Raw genomic sequence first — 23,740 nt, forward strand, 5'->3', positions numbered from 1 at the left:
AATATCATTGTGTTCATCTGCTATATATGATATATTTAAATGAAATTGCTGATCCAAACAACCAATGATTTATGAAGGAAAATCATGAAAATTATCAAGGGTGCCCAAACTTTTGCATACCACTGTAAACAGTTAAATAAAACTAAACTAAAAAATTCTTACTGAAAATGAGGTTGGCGAAACTCACGACACAAAAAAGCAGCAAATTTAATGGAACAACATGTAAACTTGTGCATTTTACTGAACAGAGTATGAACAGAGTATAATGAGCTGATTTATATGCACTAAATAACAGCATGAGTGTTTCACAGTCCTGGAAGAGGAACACCTTGAACTTTGAACACAACTGCTTAAAGATTTCTATAGTTATGATAGTCACAATCTTTATGATCACCTTACATCCTGGTTGGATTTGCTTCAAGAAAACATCTCAAGACCACCTGACATCTGATTGATTTTGATTCTGACTTCACTTCCACATTTGTTGATTCAGCATCATATTAGTGAGGGATGCTTGGGCCTAAAAAAAAATCACCTAGTACCCAGTTGAATGAAATAGATTCAACAGCCTGCTGGAAACATTCCTCAGGGATTTTGCTAAGATCATACAGATCTGCTGGCCATATGTTGTTTACACCGAATTCTGACCCTACCCTCCGAATGTTGCAGAAACTGAGACTCTTCAGATCCGGCAGCACTTCACCAATCTTCTATTGTGCAGTTTTGGTGAATCAGTGTGAACTGAAGCCTCACTTTTGTATTTTTAGCTCACAGGAATGGCACCTGGTTTGTTCTTCTGCTGCTTATCGACCTGATAGATTGCCAGTTTCTGAAATACCAGCCTGTCTCGCACCGATAACCACGCCACGGTCAAGGTCACTTTCATCACATTCTTGATGCATGCTTAATCATCCAGGTCAGTAAACCCCAAAAAGTTGATTCTGTTCATTTGGACGTTGCATTTTCAGTGGGAGAGCTGAAACGTTTATCCACCTGAAAACGCTACGTCCAGATGAACAGAATCAACTTTTTGGGGTTTCATCACATTCCTCGTTCTGATGCTGTTTGAACTTCAGCAGGCTGTCTTGATCATATCTACCTATCTAAATGCATCAAGTTGCTGCAATATGAATGGCTGATTAGACATTTGCACTAACAAGCAGCAGACCAAGTGTACCAAGTGACTGATTTTTTTTAAAATCATTTTTACTTCTATTATTACAAACATAAGCTTTAAAAAAATAAAATAAAATAAAGAATGTGTTAAGAGCACCAGAGCACTTTCCCATAAACTGCTTCATTGATTACAAGAGGAAAAAACACGATACCCATATTACATATCAAACATGATTTACATTACACTGAATTGGTACATCATCATGTTTAGTATTTCATGAATCAATTTAGGCCACAAACTGTTCAATGAAAACAGATCTACAGACCCATGGATCAACACTACAGCCAAACCAGTGATGATTGGTTTCACTGGTTTGGTTCTGCTTTGTTTTGTCTGCAGGCATTTTTATATCACACTTACTCTTTTCTATTTCTAACACTCAGGACATAAAAACACACCCTGTTTCGTGAAACCACTCCTCTTCCTGGAATTATCTGAACCATAAAATACCCTCCCCCTTCTTCCTGTTTGCCCTTTGATCAACATAACTTCCTGTTTTCTGATCCTTCCAAATATATGCCAGAGTGCAGACAACTGACAAGATAGCAAAGCAAGAAAAAGGAACTGAGTTTTGGTTTGGATCGGGTGGCAGGAAGTGAAACTCTCACACACGCACTCTCTCTGAGGTAAAATGGCGCAGCAAGGAATTCAGCTCGACCAGGACAAACTCTGCTGTTCGATCTGTTTGGATCTACTGAAAGATCCTGTGACTATTCCCTGCGGACACAACTACTGCATGAACTGCATCAAATGCTGCTGGGATAGAGGTGATCTGAGGGAGATCCCCTGCTGCCCTCAGTGCAGACAAGCCTTCATACCAAGACCTGCTCTGGTGAAAAACACCATGTTGGCAGAATTAGTGGAGGAGCTGAAGAAAAGCGGACTCCAAGCTCCTCCTGCTGATCACTGCGATGCTGGATCTGAAGATGTGGCCTGTGATTTTTGCATTGGGGAAAAAATGAAAGCTGTCAAGTCGTGTCTGCAGTGTCTGGTCTCTTACTGTGAGCAGCACCTCCAGCCTCACTATGAATCTCCTGCCTTCAAAAAACACAAGCTGGTGGACCCCTCCCAGATGAGGATTATCTGCCCTCGCCACAATGAGGTGATGAAGATATTCTGCCGCACTGATCAACAGTGCATTTGTTATCTGTGCTCCATGGATGAGCATAAAGGTCACTGCACTGTCTCCGCTGAAGCAGAAAGGAAAGAGAGGCAGAAAGCACTCGGGGCAAGTCATGAAAAACTCCAGCAGAGACTCCAGGAGAGAGAGGAAGCCAAGAGAGTGTTTCAGCAGGAGGTGGAGGCCATTAATCACTCTGCTGATAAAGCTGTGAGGTGCAGTGAGACGATTTTCACTGAACTGATTAAAACAATTGAGAAAAGAAGATCTGATGTGACCCAGCAGATCAGACTTCAGCAAAAAACTGAGGTCAGTCGGGTTAAAGAGCTTCAGGAGAAGCTGCAGCAGGAGATCTCTGAGCTGAGGAGGAGAAACACTGAGCTGGAGCAGCTTTTCCATACGGAGGACCACACACAGTTTCTCTGCACTTACACCTCACTGTCACACATCAGCGAATGGACAGATTCACCGAGTATCAACATCCGTCCTCTGCGCTACTTTAAGGATGTGACAGCAGCTGTGGCAAAAGCCAGGGATAAAATGCAGGAAATGTTTAGTGATGTTTATACCAACATCTCACAGACAGTGAGTGAAGTGGATGTTTTACTGCCACAACCAGATCCCAAAACAAGAGCTACATTCTTACAGTATTCCTGTCAGCTCACACTGGATCAGAGCACGGCAAACTCATTATTGATATTGTCCGAAGGGAACAGGAAAGTAACAGGAATGCCCACTTTGCTAGCGGCAGTGCAACTGGCAGTGGATTTATATGCCAACAAACCAGAATCACATGCTTTCACTAACAGGTTTCAGGTGCTGAGCAGAGAGACTCTGACTGGACGTTGTTACTGGGAGGTGGAGTGGAGCGGCGGAGGGGTTACAGTGGCAGTCACATACCGGGATATCAGCAGGAAGCAGCAAGAAGAAAGTGAATTCGGACACAATGACAAATCCTGGGCTTTGCAATGTGTTGACCAAAGATGCTTTTTCAAACATAACAAAAGAAAGACTCCCATTTCAGTCTGCCGGCCGTCCAGAGTAGGAGTGTACCTGGATCACAGAGCAGGCATTCTGTCCTTCTACAGAGTCTCTGGCACCATGACTCTCCTCCACAGAGTCCAGACCACATTCACTCAGCCCCTCTGTGCCGGACTCGGACTAGATATGGGATCCACTGCTAAGCTGTCTGACCTCAAATAGACTGGAGTTATTTAACAGCTGGTGCGAGTGGATAGAAGCTACACTAATCATGATGATGTTTGTTATGCTTCTATGATCATTTCTTTGACTAATTACAGTAATTTGTGGGAAGTTTCGATGCATGCTCAAACATGCAGGTAAGGAAGTCCCAAAAAGTTGATTCTATTCATCTGGTTGTGGTGTTGTAATTTGTGGGGTCAAAATACAGAAATACTACATATTTCATAACTTCATTTATGTTTCTAATCATATCTCATTAAATAAGTGTCCCTGTACTGGGTGCTTATTCGTTTAATGTTTCTTTAGGTGTGTTAATAGCAGAAGAGCAGAAGAGAAAAGGTGATGAGGGTCACTGAAAAGCAACACTCCATGATTATTAAGCCTTATTGGTGTGCAAAGTGTTCATGATATAAATGGGTACATGTATATTTCGTACTCTGTTCAGCTGCGCTATGTGGACATTCTTTATTTTCCAGTGTTGATGCTGCCTATGGGGGTGCGCAAGGGGGAAAGTGGTGGCAGTCTGGTCTGATCAGGGGGCAACATGTGACCCCCTTTGCACGACAGGAGGTGGATCTCTCTCCTGAGGGCTTCAGCTTGCTGAGACTGCTTTATCACCAAGTCTTGGAGATTCTGGATAGCCTCCTGGTCTGTGCGTCTCCTGTAGTCCTGGAACTGTTGTCTGCCCTGGATACATTCACACATATATAGATTATAGAGTATATGGGCAAAGTAACACATGATAGCAACAAATATTTTGTATATTTTGTATAAGTCTCTGGATCTGAATGAGAAAAGCAGAATTGCATAATTATAGCGGGATTCACTTTTTATCCGGAACAAAAATGAAATATTAACATATTAAAAGTATTTATGTTAAATGACACTATTAAAATAAACTGCATTATTTGTTTATATATGTGTGTGTGACACCGTGGATCCCAGGCTCATCAGCCTTGCACATTGTTTACCATTTTCTTTTGGCTGGTGCTGAGTTTAAGCTGTAGCTCCTTCTTCTGTTCATTCAGACTCGTTGCACTGCGGAGATGCTCCGTATTACACGTGGTCACCTCCATCACAGCTTGACGTGCCTCTTCTACCTTAGCCTGAACACACACACCCCCCAAGTAGAAGATTTAAAAAAAATGTAACCCGAAGTGGTTTTAAAATGTTCATTTTGCAAATGATCAAAACAGCACAGATGTAGACATCTCGCACACACACAGATAAGCATACATCCCACTGTCTGATCTCCTTGGCGTATGCGGCTTCTTTGAGGAGTTTTTCCTGCTTCAGCTCCTCCAGCCTCCTGTTCCCCGATAGCATCTGCAAAGCTTCCAAATCCACAAGCCTCCCAAACTTTGTTCTCATCAACTCGTTGCATTGCTGGTCCAATGCTGCACCAAGATACAAGCAGGCACCCAACAGCACAGATTAACAAACACATGATCAAATCTACGCATGAAGAAAGTCACAGGAATATTTTCTTGAAGCCATGTGGCAAATCCTGCAACACAAATCTGGATTTGTTTTCATCTGCATGTGTGTTTTCTTTTAAAGCTAATGTCTACATGTGACCTGTGAACTTCTCGTATATCTTTACACTTCAGCTCTTCCATGTCAGAGACTCTTACTCTGGATCGTGGCAGCCATGTTTCTGCGGTCGTGGATGAGCTTGGTGTGCTGCTGGCGAGCTTGACGGTGCAGATCTTTCTGATGAAGCTTTTCCCCCTGCAGCTGCTGGATGCGCCCCTTCAGCCTGTCCAGCTCACTCTTGTCCAGCACCAACGCCTCATTCAGATCTGACGGCACTGAGCCATTAACAACATACTCAATCTGGAAGACGCAGGGTGAAAGTGGAAGGAAGGAGAAAACAAAAAGAAAAAGTTCAAGAACTTCTGTAATATAGACTAAACTGCACTGTAACCATTTCTTTTAAATAAAACATCACAAAGTATTGCATGGAAGTCTATTATGGTCAATATTCATAATAAAAATCTGTAAAATCCATGAAAATGTTTTGTTTTAATCCTGTTTGGCTTTGGATCAATAAAGATCAATAAAATCACGCATGCAAAAGAGTGTTCTTCTACTTCGTTTCTTCATTTGAATTTTTGTTTTATTCACTTTATTTAAAGACTTAAACATCTCTACGAGGACAAAAAAAAACATGTACACAGAATGTTTTTTTAATGGCTATTAAAATTTGTGGATATTGTGTGATCGCCACGGTCCAAATGCCTATTCTGAGAAAAACCTTTTATTTCCTGCAATATTCTTTTAAAATTTATAATTTCTAAAGTGTATTTTTAATTAACATACATTTAATTTTTTAATTAAAAAAAAAAGGCAGGATTTGTATAGATTTTGTAAAAGCTTGGATATTTGGTGAAATGGACTAATCAATTGTTTTTGTACAGACTGAGCTGGTTGTACTTTCTCACTATAAGTATTTTTGACAGCAGGCAGACAATCATCTGTTATGTGTTGTTATGACTTGCTTGAAGCAGTTTTGTCACCAGAGAATATCCAGCATGACATCCCATTTACCTGGTGCAATCTCAGAGGAACCACAACATCCAGTTCACTGATTTTCTGCAGTTTCTCCCTGTTGATTAAATCCAAGTCGTCTTCCAGTGCAGCCCGGCTGCTCTTCACCGATTTCTCCTGCAGAGCAGATCAAATCCACGCAAAAACACAAGCACAATAACATGAGTGCAAAACACACGAGTGATAACAAGAGCAAGGTACAGAAAGCACAACAGTGATGAAAACCGATGAGTTTGACCTTTTTTGCGAGGCTGTCGCTCTCCTTCTTCAGAGCTTCAGCGCTCTTTTTCTCCTCTGTTAACAGTTCCTCCAGGTCCAGTCGACGTTCACGCAGCTGCAGTGTGTTCTCAAACAGCTCAGGTTCACAGCCTGAGACACACAAACACAGACTTATGCTTAAAGTCAAATTAAAGAGACCTGTTTTCAGGCTGAAAAATGAAATGACCTGAAATCTGTCTTTAATGGTGCATTTCAAAGTACTGAAACGTTTCTGTGCTCCTGCTGGAACAACAGAAAAGTTTTCACTGTTAAAAAATTAAAGGAGATGAATGTTTTTCACCACTTTACTGACCTTCAGGGCAAATACTGTCATTCACAGCAGCTCCTCCTTCTTCACTGTCATAATCATCATCCCAGTCATCGTCTTCTTCAGAGTCTCCATCACTGTCTCCATCACTGTCCTCTTCTTCTACAAACACACACTGTGATCATAAAGTACTGATGCACACATCGTTACACACACTGTGTTACTTTCCCTCACCTTCATTTCCCGTCTGCTCCTTCTTCTTCACACGTTTGATCTTCTTCTTGAAGACTTTGGTCAGAAACTCTTCATACTTATTGTTTTCCCCGAGCGAAGCCTGGAAGGCAGCGGTCAGAGCCTTCTCCCTCTCCTGCAGCTTGGCTATGTCTCTCCTCTTCATCTCCAGCTGTTCATTGCACTCTCCCAGCTTTGACTGTGAGTGATCAGAGGAAGGAAGTGTGAGGACTACAATAACTGCAGGTCCAGTGTTGTGCTTACACAGTTTTTTGGCAAATAATGATTTCCAGGCCACCAGTGTTTGGCAGCAAACACTACACAGTTATTGTAGTTATGTGTGGAAAAAATGAATTGTAAATTTGAGTCACATATCTGATAAAATCTTCATGCTTCAGGTCTGTTTTCAAGTCTTTTTTTTTATCAATTTAAAGTAAGTCAGTGTTATTTTAAAGCACATTTAGCAGCAGAACAAATAAAATAAGGAATGTCACTGTAAAATAGCAATGTATGAAGCCACCAGAAGCATCAAGAGTACAACAACTACTGATGAATGCAAGTGACAAGCTTTTTAAAAGCTGACAATTGTGCCGACCCTAAACAAACAAACCACTTGCTTCCACGTCTTCCTGTTATGACAGTCACCTGCATGCCCTCTGACACTAAAAACCTCCTCTTTCTCTTTCTCCATCTTTAACATCTACCTTTCAATAAGCCCAACATCTCTCCTCTGCTCGTCACCAAATGAGCCACTCTGTTTTATCCCTAAACTGTCCATTCAAAATAACGATGCATGTGGATGCGCATAGGTGAGCTAAAACATAAGAACGCTGCTATACCCTTTTAAGCAGATTACTATAGCGTATTATTAAATAAAAACACCAACTCCAGGCTAATTCAATCCACCTACTGTGATGCTGTTCTCCTCCATAATGCAGGTGTTGAGCTTCTCATGTAAGCCTCCCTCTCTCCTCTGAAATTGTTTGAGGAGCAGCATCTCCTGAAAGAGCGTCACCAGGCGGAGGTCAGCCAGCTTCAGCCGCCAGTCCAGATGCAGCTTCTGTCGACACAGCAGCAGCAGCTCCGCGTCAAACTGACAAACCGCAGTCTCCATCTGAGGATAAAATCCATCCCCACATCAGTTATTATCCAGAAGACATTCCAACTAGTTATTCAGTTAAAAATCAAATTAATGACAATGACCTCCTCCAGCAGAGTGTTCTGCTCATGCAGCAGTCTGATCTCCTCCTCCTTCTGAAGCTCCTCCTCCAGCTCGCTCAGTTCAGATCCTTCGTCCACTGGTGTCTCCTCTTCTTCTCTGGTTACAGATGAAACAGACAATCTGGGAGTTTCTTCTACATCTCTCCTCTGCTCTTCTTCCTTTTTATCCTCCTCCATTTCTTTCTCCAGCTGCTCCAACAAACTCGCTGCTCCCTCCTGCTCCAAATCCCTAAACCTTTTTAAAAACAAAACATAAAAAATCTACAGTTTTTGTTTTCTAATGTTTTTCATGTCATTGTAGCAACAATGTCAAGCAAACCAACTGAAACCATTTAAAGTTTTGGTTTTCAGAGAACAGCCATCCTCTGTACCTCTGCTCCCTCAGTGACCGGTATCGCTCCAAGGTGGAGTGGCTGTACCACAGCTTCTCCTCTGGCACTTCCTCTGTTAACATGTTGGGCAGGATGGGTGGAGGCCGGCGGAGATGAACCGCCAGGCGCTGCTGGACCTTCTGCAGCCGCTGAGCCTGAGCACGCAACCAAGACACCAGACGAAGTTTGGAGTCCCGCAATGCCACGATCCGTCTGTTCAGCTCACTCTGCTTTTCATGCATCTAGTGATGATGGAGTGAGTCATTAGATTATCCAGATAATTTAATAATGACATTTAAGGACCATAATTATATGCCTGCACGTAGGTGTGAAATAGATAGCACAAAGTATATTTAAAGCAGATGTGAACATCTGGGTATTAGTGTGAGTTTGTACATTTTCCTCCAAGGAAATCAGTTCTTCTCTCTTCATCTCAGCGTTCACCCTCCGGTGTTTCACCCCGATGTAGTCCCCGATGTTCTCTTTGGCTTCACGGATGGCTTCCACGTCCTTCGGATCTTCATAGTCCTCACTTGGTTTCTCTGCGTAACTGAGACACCAAAAATCCAAATACATTTTTGAACCAGCATCATAGTAATCATTTAAGCTCCAGCTACTCCTTAGTGGGTTAACCTGACACTGCAGAGTCACTCACATTTGTGCCCATTCCTGCTTCTTCTTTTCTATTTTGGCTCGAGCTTGCTCAGCTTTCTCTGCAGCCTTTCGAAGTCTCTCTTCCTGACGATCTCCCAGCTTGATCTTGGCTGTACGAATCACTGGGTGGCATAACACCTCCTCCTCTGAATGCACATAGGTGACAATGCAGGTCAAGATATATCTTTGATGTGTAAAACAAAGACACAATCACTTTCTTACCGTCAATTTTGGTGCTGCCTTTTGCAGTCTCTGCTCTGACTTTCCTACAATCTAGTGCAGCATCTCTGTGTCCAACAGGCTCTCTGGTTGTGCTCCGATGCCTGACCTGAGCTGAAAGCTCGGCAGGCTCCGGTAAATGGTAAGTGGAGACTCTGTGGCTGGTCTGGATGGCAACCACAGTGACCATTTTTCCACCAAGAGAGTCCCTGAACCTGACATCAAGCATAGGTGTTTGTCATTTGGCTACATACACTATTCTAAAGATGCACGCTCATATTTCACTTGGCCAAAGTTTCAAGTAATGTAGTCTGTGCAGGTCAGTGGTCAAGTCAGGAACACAGCTTTGTCCCACCAGCTGTTCAAGCTTTCTGTTTGAGGGGCAGGCAGTCAGAATCAGAACAAAGCTGGCTGAAAGGGACGCTAACCTTAGAAGGAGAGGAGCTAACACTTTGTTTCACACCAAAAAGGCTCTTTTTAAGACAAATTACTATTTTTTTGATTTGTGAATAATATAAATAGTTGTAGAATAAAAACTTGCATGTACCAGTCCTGTAGTTTTTTGAGTGCTGTGCTGCAGCGCTCCTGCTCCCAGGCTAGCTGCTTCCTGACCTCCATCACGCGCTGGGCCTTCAGCCTCTCTGCCTGTTTGTAACATCGCTGGTCCAGCTGCAGCTCCTACAGACACACAACAACACATACATCTAACAACAATCTACTGTGTCTATCCCTTAATAAAACATTCCAGATCAGATTATTTTTCACATCTCATTGAATCTCAGTTTCAGTGGCAACGCAGCTGAATTTCCCAACTCAGGGATAGTGCATACATACACATCCCAGATTTGCATTTGTACCTCAGGTTTCAGGCGAATGTGCTCCGACAGATTCTGGTTGTCATTCAGCACTTTCTTAAATTTCTTCTGGAGTTCACTCAGGTTCTTCTGCTTTTCAGAAACCTTTAGCTCAGCCTCCTTTTGCAGTTGGTCATTTTGCAGCTTTTGCTTAGCCATCTCTAAGCTGGAACAAGGAGACATTAGAAAGTTAGAAGAGAGAAAACTTGATACTTTTCATGAGCCACAGCAAAGTTTCATTGTGAAGAGTCAAGCTTTCAACACCCCCACTTTGGCAGTTTATAACATGATGTCATGAGCTATGAATCCGAGGAACCCTGCACGCTCATATTCTGCCTACTTGTCAACCCTGTAAAGTATGTGTAACTCTGATGTCCAAAATAAACATAATGCATTAATAAGACTTAAAAGTAGTGACTGAGACCATTAACTCATCAGGAAAATGTTTACTTAGGTCACAGATGTGTTGGTTGTAAGGTTATTTTCGTTCTATGTCTTTGTGAAACAGGAGTGTCCTTCTACTGGCCATTAGAAATAATGCAGGATTAAGGTATCTTCATGTTTCAGATCGGGTGAGCTATGTCCATCATATACAGGTGAAGCTGAATTTGAATATCATGCAAAGTTCATTTATTTCACTGATTCAACTTAAAAGGTCAAACTAATATATGATATAGACTCATTACATGAAAAGCAAGATATTTGAAACCTTTATTTTTTATAATTGCTTCAATAGCGGCCTTCAGCTCTTCTGCATTGTTCGGTCTCGTGTCACTCATCTTTCTCTTGGCAATGCCCCATAAATTCTCTATGGGGTTCAGGTCAGGTGAGTTTGCTGGCCACTCAAGCACAGTAATCCCATGGTCATTGAAGCAGGTTTTGGGTACTTTTGGTAGTGTTGGCAGGTCCCAAGTCCAGTTGGAAAACAAAGTCAGCATTTCCATAAAGCTTGTCTGCGGAAGGAAGCATGGAGTGCTCCAAAATGTCCTGGTAGATGGCTGCGTTGACTCTGGACTTAATAAAGCATAGTAGACCAACACCAGCATGACATGGCTCCCCAAATCAACACAGACTGTGGAAACTTCACACTGGACTTCAAGCATCTTAGATTGTGTGCCTCTCCATTCTTCCTCCAGACTCTGGGAACTTGGTTTCCAAATGAGATGCAACATTTGCTCTCACTAGAAAAGAGGATCTTCGACCACTGAGCAACAGACCAGTTCTTTTTTTCATTTAGCCCTTTTTCTTCCACACCTTTCCCTTCCACATAACTTTCTATTAATGTGCTTTGATACAGCACTTTGGGAGCATTCAACTTCTTCTGCAATTACCTTTTGAGGCTTTCCCTCCTTATGGAGGCTGACAATGATGGTTTTATGCACAACTGTCAGGTCAGCAGTCTTCCCCATGATTGTGATTCCTACTGAACCAGACTGAGAGAGCATGTAAAGGCTCAGGAACCTCATGCAGGTGTTTTGGAATAATTAGCTTATTACAGTGTGACACTTTGAGCCTAAAATATTGAACCTTTTCACAATATTCTAATTTTCTGAGATTTTGAATTTGGGGTAAGCTGTAAGTCATGAGTCTATATCATATATTAGTTTTACCTTTTGAGTTGAATTACTGAAATAAATGAACTTTTGCACGATATTCAAGTTTTTGAGTTTCACCTGTATATACAGTTTATGAGAGTCCCAAAAAGAGAAAATGGTAGATATACAGAGGAAGAAATTATTAATTGATACAAAATTATAACTAAACTTGCTATTTATTCTCACCTGTAGGCTGCTGGATCTTCAATATCCTCAGTCTCATTCCCAAGAGTTATCTAAATCATGCAAAAAAGATGATATTGATACAACCTCACACATATAAAACAATTTTATTAAACATTTCTTTAATTTTTTTTTTTTTTTTTTGGGGGGGGGGGGGGGGGGTGTCTGTCTTCTACTGAACTGTTTTACTTGGAAACACGTGACCACGAGTTCAGCATTTAGGCCTATAAAGTGCCCCTTTAAACTTAAACTTATGAACTAGCTCAATTTTAGTCCCTTACAAACTCAAGCTGATTATTATATAACTGGTTTAAAGACAATGCGCCATCAAAATGTGACCGACCTTGGGTGAAGGAATCTTGGCTCTCTTTCTCTGTAGGCTTTGCTGCATCTCCTCCGGAGGAAGCAGACTGAAGGAGAAGATGTTCCCGTCATCTCCCGCTGTCAGCACAAACAGGTCATCGTGGCTACAGCGGATGTGTCGCAGGTGTCCATACTGGTTGTCGTGGACGCTGAGAGTCCAGTATGCCTGCATGGAGGTGAGGCTGTGATCACCAGGCTGCAGGGGATAAATCCTGATGGAGCCCGAGTTCATGCCGCAGAGAAGCAGCTGTCTGTTGGAGCTGCAAAGCACCAGGAATTGCACTTCAATCACCACCCTTTTCATTCAAAACATGTAAAGTGTAAACAGCTGCACAAAAGTTTAGAAAAGCTCGTCTGTCCTCAGGCTACCTGAAGGTGATGGAACAGATGGGGTCATCCTCTGCGTTATGTACAGGCAGAAAGCTGAATGGTTCATCCTGCCGCTGCTCAGGATCCTCGTCTTGATTCTCAGAGAACTTACAGTGATATAAGAAGCCTGAGTCAAAGCCTCCCTACAGGGTTCAGAGAGACAGAAAACAGTTAGTCGTGAAGAAAAAAAAATCACACTTCAGGATATTTACCTATATCTCATCAACTTCCAGAGCTAAACAGATATCATTAACTCCTTGTTGATGAATGTGACTGTAATGTGTGGCCATTGCATTCAATTACACTAAAGCAGACCTTCCCAAAGTGTGGGGCCCGCCATTGCAGGGGGGGGGGATATGAAAAGGGAAACAAAAAAAACAAAAAAAACAAGGCTTGGACGCTGCTAGTACTGGGCGCCCACACAAACGCAAAGCGGGAGATGAAGCATTGCTGAATACACTGTTCCAAAAAATAGTAATGTCAAAGTATCTTACTGTGTATTTTACAGTTTGTATTGTCTTTCTAGAATATCATTAAATTTACATAAGTAGACTGTGATTTTACATGTCAAAGGTAAAATAACATAACATCACTGTAAATATAGTAAAACACAATTTACTTGTTTTGTAAATATATTTTCTTGTACATATGCATATTTAGATTGTAAAAATACATTCACAAATGTATCATGATTTCACAAATATCTGTCTGTTATTTGAAAGATTGAACTGTTGAATTCAAATGTAATGCTATGGAAAAGTATATAACATGATTCCTATAAGCTTGTGTTACATCACATAAGTATTATTATTATTGCTATTTAGGGCGATTGTGGCTCAAAAGTTGGCAGTTCACTTTGTGATCAGAAGGTTGCCGGTTCGAGCACCGGCTCGGACACTCTCGGTATTGTGTCCATGGTCAAGACTCTTCACCTACTGGTGATGACCAGAGGGGCCGATGGTGCGATATGGCAGCCTCGCCTCTGTCAGTCTGTCCCAGGGCATGCAATCCATTATTATTTAAACCAACTGTTAACTGTATATTTCTGTACATTTACGTATTATGATTCATATTGCCACATTCATTGACCTTGTTTATAGGTAATTTCATTGTTTGATCACGTTAAAATGTTCCTAATTTAATGTCTAAAAGCACTTGGAAAAGGCAGAATCCCATGTAAAATTAGCGCAACAAACTCTATTTTCATTACTGAAAATAACCGTATTTTTATGGGACAGTTATTTTCTGTTATTTTACGGTCGTATTTTGGCGCCCCAGCTGCCGGAATATTACCGTTCTTTTAAGATGTTTTTTTAACAGTATATGTTTCCAAACCAACTTCATTCTAAGCCAAAGACTAGAAAATATGGTGAAACAAATCTTCCCTTTGGTTTCACCTGCACAAATGCCAAGGTAGGTCTCCCCTGCATAATTGATTTTCCCTTCGTCAGCACAGCTGAGCTCTCCAAATCACGGACAAACAGTATCCTACAGTTGTTTATGTTTTTAAACCCATTTTGCACAGAGAGGCATTTTTTGAAAAATGTATTGATAGCAATGTTGAATATTATTACACAAGAAAAAAACAACTACATGTAAAATAATTACACCGTGACGCCTCTGCCTTTGTAAATGGAGGGACAGTAACTGCGTGTAAATGTAAGCGTGTAAAACCTGCCGATAGAATAGAATAGAATAGAATAGAATAGAATAGAATTCAACTTTATTGTCATTGCACATGCACAGGTACAGGGCAACGAAATGCAGTTTGCATCCATCCAGAAGTGCTTTAGTGATATAGATATATTACAATATATATTAGCAATAATATAGATATGTGAGTATATTACAGAAATGGGTCTATTATGGTATGTTATAATGTACACGGTATGAAGTATGTTGTGAATATTCTATAACTATAAGTATGTACAGGCTGTAGTGAGTACAAGCTATGTACAGGATATGAACAGGATATAAATATGAAAAACTATACAGAATATGAAATGAAATAAATAACTTTACAGAATCTGGGATATACAGCTATACAGAAATGGGAACTATGCAAGTTGTAAACAGTTGTAGGATTAAAGATTATCGAATGTACAGAATGATTATTTACACAGAGCTATACAGTAGTGCAGTTAAGATAAGTGAGGGTGTAGATAGTTTCTACAGAGGCTATATAAAGTGCTAGTGGTTGTGAGTGGTGGTTCAGTCCATGTTATTATTGTGTTTGAGGGTACAGTTGTCCATTGTGGGTGTGTATGTTCAGTCCATGAGTTAACGTGGGTCAGATGTCAGGAGGCAGAGTTGAGGAGTCTGACAGCTGTGGGGAAGAAGCTGTTCCGGTACCTGGTGGTCTTAGTCCGGAGGCTCCTGTAGCGCCTCCCAGAGGGCAGGAGGGTGAAGAGTCCATGTGATGGGTGACTGGGGTCTTTGATGATTTTCCCAGCCCTTTTCAGACACCGCTTCCTGTAGATGTCTTTTATGGCAGGAAGTGGTGCTCCGGCGATGCGCTGGGCAGTTTTCACGACCCTCTGCAACGCCTTCCGGTCCGATAGTCAGATTAACAGTATTTTGTCTCTATCTGCCATTCTGCAATTCATCTCATGTAAACAATAACGTGGCGCACAGCGTGACGTGAAAAAGGCACATACCTTTGACATTGCGTGATGAACTCTGTATTCCTCGTCCGCACGTAAACGCAAAAAATGAGTTTTAAAAAATCTCCGTTTTCTGTGATTCCAAACGCCGTTTATGTGTGGACGAAACAGCTGAGTTTTCAAAAATACCCGTGTAGGTGCAGATATAACGTAAAAGAGTTAGTAGTTTATTTTCTTACTACCTGTCATTTATTGCAGATTACTTGTATTTGCTTAATTGCTTACTAAATGTTTGAGGTGTGAAATAAACCGCAATGGAGCAAAATACGGGTGTGTGTGGTTGGAGGATGTGTTTGTGCGTGCGTGTGCGTGCGTGCGTGCGCGTGGAAGGGGGGGGGGGGGGGGGGTGTGAACATTTTTCTTGTAAAACAAAGGGGGGCCCAGCAAAAAAAGTTTGGGAACCTCTGCACTAAAGACTCTCAGAGTGTACAATATATTTGAAAGTGGAGATGAGTTTTCTAGTCTTCTTGTTTTTGGACTATATCTGATATTGCACAATGGTTTGTTTTTTGAACAGATTTGATAGCTATCAAAAAAGATTTGGTACCTCACCCTTTTTAACTGTGAATTTTACATGTTTTTACTCACTGACAGCAAATGCAGGTTGTACTCTAGTTTATTTTCTACTTTTGTGGGTGAAGGAACTTGGTATCATATTCCTGTATGACTCTAAGAAACAGACATATTATGGGTGTGTGTGTTTGTGTTTGTATGCATACCATGGAGAGCCAGAAGTGTCCAGGCTGTGAATAGAAGCCACAGCAGAGAGGACTTGGTGGATCAGGGATATAGATAGGAGGTAATTCTTCCTTCTCCTCTTTTTCTTCTTCTTGCTCTACATCCAGCTTTTTTGTATCTTTTAACCGTTCTTCTTTCGCTTTCTTCTTCTCCTCCTTTATAGCTTTATTTCTTGCAAAATCCTCCTCTCTCTGAAACACAGAATTTAAAATGCAAAACATCTGATCTGAAATGACGTTTCCATTCATATTCAAGCAGCAGTTCTTTTAAACAGAGTAAAAAGGCAGGAAATAAAGAAACACCGAGTACAAAAACACAGTTAATGGAGCCATAAAAGTTAAGAACAGCGATAATTCAAAAAGGCCGCACAATTAACCTTAGCCACAGTACTGGTAGATAAAGTTAGTGGTTACACATCCAAGTAGTAAAACTTACATACTTAAGATTTTATAGCTGGTTAACCTGCTCACGGTTACTGTGAACCTGCAAGCCTCTTCACAAACCACTTCTGTCACAGCTCAGCTATTGCTGACTTGGAGCATCTGGACTTCTTTAAGTTGCCTAAAGACGTTTCACCTCTCACCACCCAGCACAGAGCTGTACTGCCAAAATATGAACACTCGCAGAAGTGAAGGTTGATCTTTCTTTACCTTAGCGGTGCTGACGAAAATGAATTTATTTATTCAAACAGACTAAAGTCAAGAAAGACCACTTTCAGACCTTGATTCGAGACTTGATGCTTTTAAACTTGAAGGATCTTCTGGGCAGCTCTGACAGATGAAAGGTGTTGGTTGGTTTCTGAGTTGCCAGATCAGGACTGTGCACCTCAACCACATGACCGCTCTGACACAGGATGACCAGATTGTTATCGTTCTGTATAAAAACGTACAAAAAACAACGTTATGCAAATCTATCACAGAGACCCTTCACATTCACAGCAGCAATGATTAAACACTGAGCTTACGTGAGAATGCGGTGACCACTCCAGTGCCTTTACCAGCCCAGGGACGTGGATAAAACCGATGGGGTTGTAGTTCTCTCCAACAGTGAAGAAGAACACAGTGCAGTCAGCACTCTGAGGAGAAAGATCAGAATAAGAAGAGATATCAGAAAGATACAACAAACACCAAAACTAACCTTAGACTGATAAAGTGTCTACAGAAACTTTACAAATTTCACCTCTAGCTAGCTTAGCTCTAGCTGAACTTTTAATGGGTGGAAATTCCTTCTTGCCAAAGCCAATAAATGCTGACAAAACCTAGCTTTGTGTAGCAGATGAATTTAGCCTATCTGAAGAAGCCTTGTTACTGGTACTCCATATTATATGCTTCCACAGTAGTAAACTAGAAAACCGCTTACCCCAGTGGCCAGGATCTCTCCATTTCGTTCATATGCCACAGCTGTAACAGCAGCATCATGTGGTTTGAAGGGCTGTCTAAGGCGCAGCTCGGCATCTCCTTCGGGGCTCTGCCCTGTGATAGTTTGCAGCCTCTGAGGGTTGTACAGCTCCAGCAAGCGAACTACTCCATTCTCAAAGCCGGTCACCAGTAAACCTCCACTCTGGCTCACCTTAAAGCCAACACCGGAGCCATTGTTGAGCCTTTTGAGTCACACTGGAAGAAGAATTCTGTTTTCACTGACACACTCACCTTAGCTGGAGCCCAGCAGAGAGCAGTTCCTCCCTGATTAAAGCGTCTGGTGGTCAGTTCTCGTTTTGCCAGGAAATCAAAAACTTTGACAGAGCCTGGATGACATGGACAAAATAGCAGCTCTTACAGAGTTTGAATGTGTTTTCACATATATAGTATATTTATATAAACTATATATCTATAGTATTAGCTCTTGAGAACAGGCATGTGTGATTTTGGTGATTTTTCTAATATCTACTGACATGAAAGTGGTTCCAAATCTGGGCCCAATAGCTTTGGGGTGCGGCGACAGTTTAAGTGTAACAGCATTTTTCTTTGAAATGCATAGAACTGCTAGTGGTTGACTGGCCACTAGCACTGAATCAATGGAAAAGGAGAGCATGGTACAGGTATGTAAGCACACATGGACTCACAGTCCAGAGTGGTTGTTGCCATCAGGTGGGATTTCTTTGATACGTCCAGGCCTTGAATCATCCCACCATGGAACGAAAACAGGCACTCTGGATCAGGACTCTGCACACAAAAGACTTTATTACACAGGCCGGAACCTGCGCACTGTATTATGACACACAATGGTTTAACGAAGTTCCTATGAAGAACGGAGAATATAACATTTTGGTCTTTATCAGTTACAATCCATCCATTTAGAAATGCCTGCACTGTTACTTGTTCATTCAAATCCCCAATAAACAAATTGCTGCATTTACATAGCTTCTCCATAGAAACAAAAGATGCAGGAAACTTACTGTGTTGGTGAATGAAAGGTCCAGTTTCCAGATGGCTCCATTAGAATCCTACAAGTTCACACAGGAGAGTGATCAGGACCGAGGTGAGTGTGGATCATGTGTTATGGTTTCCAAGTGCAATGCTTTTTTTCTGACCTGGGCAAACCAAACGAAGGAGTGAGGCAGGGAGCTCCTCCTCACCACAGAAGAGAGGCACACATTGCGTCCGACCACCAGCTCATTATTGGGCTCCATCTCAAATCTAATGCCGTCACTGTTACTGTCAGCTGTGTTGATCCTCTCAAAGTCCCAAACCTGATGGGAAAATTTTACTTTTGCTATTCACACATTGATACAATTTTACAACTAGAAAGAAAAAAAGAATGGTATTGATAAAAATGGTCATGGTGAAAATATTACAGAAAATTGGTTGTACTGTAAGCACCAAGATTATCTTAAAAGAGAATGTCAGCATTTTTTTTTAAATAACTGCTTGACATGATCTCAATAAATCCATCTGCTCAAATCCACGCTCAACACAAATTCCAGTTTCTTTAAGAGAAAGAGAAAGTGCCTCTATATTTCTACTCTAGCCCTTAATTAAAAAATGTATGCTTGTCCAATAAAGTACTAATAATTAAAAATAATGTATTTTAATCCACTAGGGCAATAGTCCCCAACATAGTTTCCGAAAGAATAATCATTTCTTCCTTCTTCAGAAAAAGTTCATTGTTAATTTTAGCTGTACAAAATTGACTTGCTGTGGCAGTAGCCTCCATCAGGATCAAGCATGTTTGGCATGTGGTGGAACAAGCTGAAGGACAAGAAGTATCTGCTGGCAGTTACTACTGTTCACACCCAGGGGACACATGGCCATGCTCTGACAGGTCAAATGTTTTTGTTTTTGGCAAAATAAGGGGACTCTATGGTTTAATGCTGTGATTGGTGTAGCAAGGATCTTACCCTGACAACACCATCAGAGCCAATCGTCATCAGCTGTCCATCTTCTAGGGAAAACGGCTGGACCGTCCCTGCATGACAGGTCCGGCCATCATTACGGCAAATCTCCACCTTGATGGTGTTCCCATCCCACAGCAGCAAATTGCCCCAATCTGTTCCTGACAACACCTAAAAGGAGAAGATGAGGTGAAATATTAATTCTCTTGTACAGAGCCAATCTCGCAAAAGTTCATCTTCATTTTTTTGCTCCAATGTCCCTTGCGAGGCTCCATACTCTTGACTAAAACATGAAGTGGTATGTAAATACTTCTTTCTGAGTGTCACCGACCTCTCAAAGGACTTTAGACTAAAAGCTACATTTACCCATACTTTCACACAGAGCTTTATTTCATGCACTTGTATAATTCAATCTCCCTCTTATCTACAGTTAATAACAAATCACCTATTCACTTTAATTTACACATGTAATCAATACTATAGTTGTAAAAAAGTAAAATTCTTGCTTTTTATCTGGAGACTTCACTACATGATGTGTGGCCAGTTTCAATTTAAATGGATTAATGGGAAGTTAAGAGGTTCTCTTGGAGGTAGCCTCTGGCTCTCGAGTACAGACCTTTCCATCAGGAAGTTCCACGTAGCCCTCGATATCAGTTGGTACAGTTTTCCCAAAATGTCCTATAAGTCCTTGTAATTTAGGACCTGTGAATGTGTTTGCCATTTTCCAAAACCTAAGAGAGAGAGAAAGAAAACAAAAACATTCGACATTGCAAAAGGGTAAAAACCTCAACTCTGCAGTCAGAAATGACTGCAGTTATTTTTTGTTATTCTGACCCCAGAGTTTACCACAATATCCTCTGCATAAAACAAGAAACTAACTCAAAGTTGTTTTTGCAACATTTTCAGAGGACTATACTCTGACTTTACTTGATGTGCCCAAATCCAGACGTTGTGAGGATTCCTGGGTTATATGGGGAAAAGCTGACTCGATAGACCTCCTGTGAAATGGCCTTGCAGCTCAGTATCACCTCCTCCTGCCTCCAGTCCCACAGTGTCAGCGTGTAGTCAGGTGCACTCCCCACACTGGCCAGTATGCTTCCGTTGTGGTTAAACTCCACAAAACTGTACTCCCGCTCAGTACCACCTACAGACATGCAGGTTAAATCAAGAGCATCAAATAACATTAAGATAATAACTGTAAAATGAATCCGATGTACCTCTGAGGATGCGGTAAGGTCCCAATGAAGGATATCCATAGACTATGATGTTGGGCTGTTTTCCCTTCTCTGCTACAACAAAGTACTCCTTGCCAGGGTGGGCCTTTAACCACACACACACACACACACACACACACACACACACACACACACACACACACACACACACATGTCTGAGAAAATGCAGTCATCAAGTGATTAATTATGCAACTGGACCAAATGCATTTTATAATAAGGGATTGTAAATCTTCTTGTAAATACTGCATTAAAACAATTGAGGTATTAATTGTGTGTACCTCAATCATTTCTGCTTGAAAACTGTAGGTGCATAAATGTACACTTCTGCAGGAAATCTTTGGAGTGCCTACGATATAACCCACATAAGCAGCCGACCAGGTTGCTGGCATTTATCCTGGAGTTTTACATTTGATGCTAGCCGCACTGTTAAATTATAAAACTACAGCAGAACTTCTTTGCAAGCTCCTCTGACTACAGCAGAAAAGCGATAGAATTTGGGGTTACGGTGTAGTTGTGCCGTAGATTTCCCGCTAATGCTTAAATCCCCAGTAGCATTATTTAACTCCTCAACGTGCCTGCTGTCTGTCACAGAGATTGCAGATTCCGTGGGACAGTTCCCTTGCATGATGAGTAATTTCCCCTTACCGTGATTGCTCCAATTCCCCCTCCACTGCAGGAGCGCAAGTATCTCTGCTCCTTGGTGTTCACATCGAGCAGGACGAGCATGTTCCCCGCTATAAAAATCAGAGTTCTGTCATCCAGCAGCTTCAGGTTTGCCCTGCGTCCACAGTCATAGCCAAAGGAGTGACTGATTGCATCATTAATTAAGGATATCAAAGTTAAAATTCACATCAGTGTTATAGAAAAATGTTTTTTAGCAAAAGTCCCATGAAAATGACAACTGCTTTTTTATAATAATGTATAAATATACTAATATCTCTGGCCCCCATACTGTTTATACATACTATTAATTTAGAAGCATTAGTATTAGCAGAGAAATATATGACACATACCATAAGATAATGGCACTATAATGCTACTGTATTAAACAATATTACTGCTTAGTCTACACTACATATTACTTACAATATACACAACGCATGTTTAAATGTACAGTATATTATACTGAGCATTCATACTTACACATACACTTATATAATACAAGCTAAACATATAATGGCTGCAAACATTAGCACGATATAGAGTTAGGTAGTGTTTATAACATATTTAAATAAAATCGTGAGGTGTTTACATTACAATATAAAGTGCCTTGAGGCGACTGTTGTTGTGATTTGCTGCTGTATAAATAAAACTTAATTGAATTGAATACATAAAAGCTGAAGTTAAAAACTACTCAAAATAAACTATGTGCACTATTCTTATAATGGAAGGTGTAAAAAAATTTTCAGCAAAGGATACGAGAGATGCAGGAGGTTCTCTGGGATTTCAGAATCGGGTGTGATGTACGGTCTGGAGTGAAGCTCTTCATATTTGTAGTACATGTCTGCAGGGAGTTGCTTTTTTGATTGGCTCCCAGCCTCCTGCTGCATTGCTGAGTGCTTGGTATCACATTCTGCCAGGAAGGAAAGATGTGAAAACAGTTTTTAGTCACTGGTGACTTGTACCATTTAATTAACTTTATTTTTCCAGCATTTTAGCACTCATAACTTAGGAACTACAAGGGATAGCCACATGATTTTTTTTTAGTGCTTAATCACATTTATGTATCAATTTTAAATTTTACACCCACTCCAAGTGTAACAATCTACAGCCAAGACCTTTCCTCCAGGACACTGTCTTCACAACTTATTTTCTAATTCAACCTAGGACCTTCTTGCTTTAAAGTGATAGTGCTACCACCTCACAACGCAAACTTTACACTAAAGGTAAAACACCGATATCGGGTATTGTAAAATGGTTTTAGTGAAACGGGGTTTTACGTGGTGCATGACATAAAATGATCAGCAAACTACAATAACAACGAAGTATCTAAAACTGATTGGCTTTAACTTGGTACATTCATGAGAATACATGCTTTATTTACCCCAAAGTTTGGGCTACATTAGCCAAAACTACTTAACACAACCTAGAACAAAGCTTAAATAGGTAGAATGAGGAAATTGCTATGTACTATAACGATGGTTAAATGTTATTTTACAGTGACATGTTGGTTATCTCTGCACACGGTTGTTATTTCTTTAAGATACATGTTTGGTTGTGCTGCAGGAAATAGGGAGTTAATGTGTGCAGGAAGGGGAGGGGGGGCCCTTGTTGTTGTGTGACGGTGCGGGGCTGAAGTGAAGTGTTGTACGAGGGCCCGTTTGCCTGTGTTACCGAATAAACGGACAAACTGAGATCCAACCGTCTGGTTCTTGTGAACGTTACAGTACAATAAAATTCAAAATCAAAATAAATGTCTCAATAAAGTAAAAAGAGAAAATTAGAACAAAAATACAACATTTTAAGTTTAAAATGTAAATATGTAAATTTAAAATATGAAATAAATTAATAATTAATAATAATGGGTTTTCATTCATTAAAAGTTGAAATAAAGCGGGTTAATAAAGTAAATTAAAATAGCTGACATTAAAAAAACAATTATTAATTAAACTTGGGGGAAAATAGCATTAAGCTGCCTGACCTTCATGTGAAGATGTCCGTGTGCTTTCAGTCTGTTCACTAACAAAAGCTCCGTTTTCTCCCAACATTTCCTGTTTGTTACCTGCTCTGTGAAACACACACAGGCAGTCTATTATTCAAAGGTATTTATAGCTTGAAATGAAGGAAGTTAAACTTTAGAATATGATAATACACAATGCCACCAGATGGATTTAAAGTCCTATCTTCTGGATATGGCTCCGTAAAGTCTGTTGCTACGTTGCCGGGCAACGGGAAACATGTGAGTTGCAAAGCCTTGTGGGTTATGTAGTTCTCAACCGTTGTCTTGCGTTTGGAGCGTAATGGGTCGTAATTTTAAAGAAAATGACATAATTTTTACAAACATGATTAACTTTAATATTAGATTAAACTAACTTGATTTTTAAGGAATTTTAAAGAATGTCAATTTCTAATTCACATCGATGTAACCACAGTAACGAGGTCTGCCCCTTTAAATGACAGTCTGTAAACAAACATTG

The 23,740-nt window shown here is 40.8% G+C and overlaps 2 protein-coding genes across 4 annotated transcripts; one reads left to right on the forward strand and one right to left on the reverse strand.

The window, feature by feature from the left end:
* Positions 1-1,591: 1,591 nt before the first annotated feature.
* LOC147325550 (tripartite motif-containing protein 16-like) lies at positions 1,592-5,565 on the forward strand. The gene has a single exon (XM_086300107.1). It carries the CDS (start codon positions 1,809-1,811, stop codon positions 3,498-3,500), a length of 1,692 nt encoding a protein of 563 aa, XP_086156233.1. The 5' UTR covers positions 1,592-1,808; the 3' UTR covers positions 3,501-5,565.
* cfap44 (cilia and flagella associated protein 44) lies at positions 3,947-23,488 on the reverse strand. 3 transcript variants are annotated; one of them, XM_086300105.1, is made up of 34 exons: positions 23,245-23,488; positions 22,023-22,176; positions 21,249-21,411; positions 20,586-20,688; positions 20,296-20,512; positions 19,985-20,099; positions 19,375-19,539; positions 18,568-18,726; positions 18,433-18,480; positions 18,100-18,199; positions 17,687-17,781; positions 17,397-17,606; positions 17,002-17,112; positions 16,758-16,910; positions 16,019-16,228; positions 12,637-12,779; positions 12,248-12,527; positions 11,908-11,957; positions 10,130-10,292; positions 9,820-9,950; positions 9,276-9,487; positions 9,055-9,199; positions 8,796-8,949; positions 8,400-8,641; positions 8,011-8,263; positions 7,718-7,921; positions 6,811-7,006; positions 6,622-6,735; positions 6,289-6,419; positions 6,051-6,167; positions 5,135-5,336; positions 4,737-4,897; positions 4,472-4,606; positions 3,947-4,187 (listed from the first exon to the last, which is right to left on the reverse strand). In XM_086300105.1, the coding sequence occupies exons 1-34, from the start codon at positions 23,309-23,311 to the stop codon at positions 3,966-3,968; spliced, it is 5,325 nt and encodes a 1,774-aa protein (XP_086156231.1). In that variant the 5' UTR covers positions 23,312-23,488; the 3' UTR covers positions 3,947-3,965. The 3 variants fall into 3 exon arrangements, with proteins under 3 accessions (XP_086156231.1, XP_086156230.1, XP_086156232.1); XM_086300104.1 differs by having other exon boundaries at positions 6,622-6,738; XM_086300106.1 differs by lacking the exons at positions 3,947-4,187; positions 4,472-4,606; positions 4,737-4,897 and having other exon boundaries at positions 5,200-5,336; positions 6,051-6,169; positions 6,290-6,419; positions 6,622-6,738.
* Positions 23,489-23,740: the final 252 nt, after the last annotated feature.

This window comes from Aulonocara sp. 'chitande type north' Nkhata Bay, linkage group LG7 (assembly GCF_057382095.1).
Source record: "Aulonocara sp. 'chitande type north' Nkhata Bay isolate Kocher_YH1m ecotype deep benthic linkage group LG7, A_spYH_male_GT1.1, whole genome shotgun sequence".
Classification (NCBI taxonomy): domain Eukaryota; kingdom Metazoa; phylum Chordata; class Actinopteri; order Cichliformes; family Cichlidae; genus Aulonocara; species Aulonocara sp. 'chitande type north' Nkhata Bay.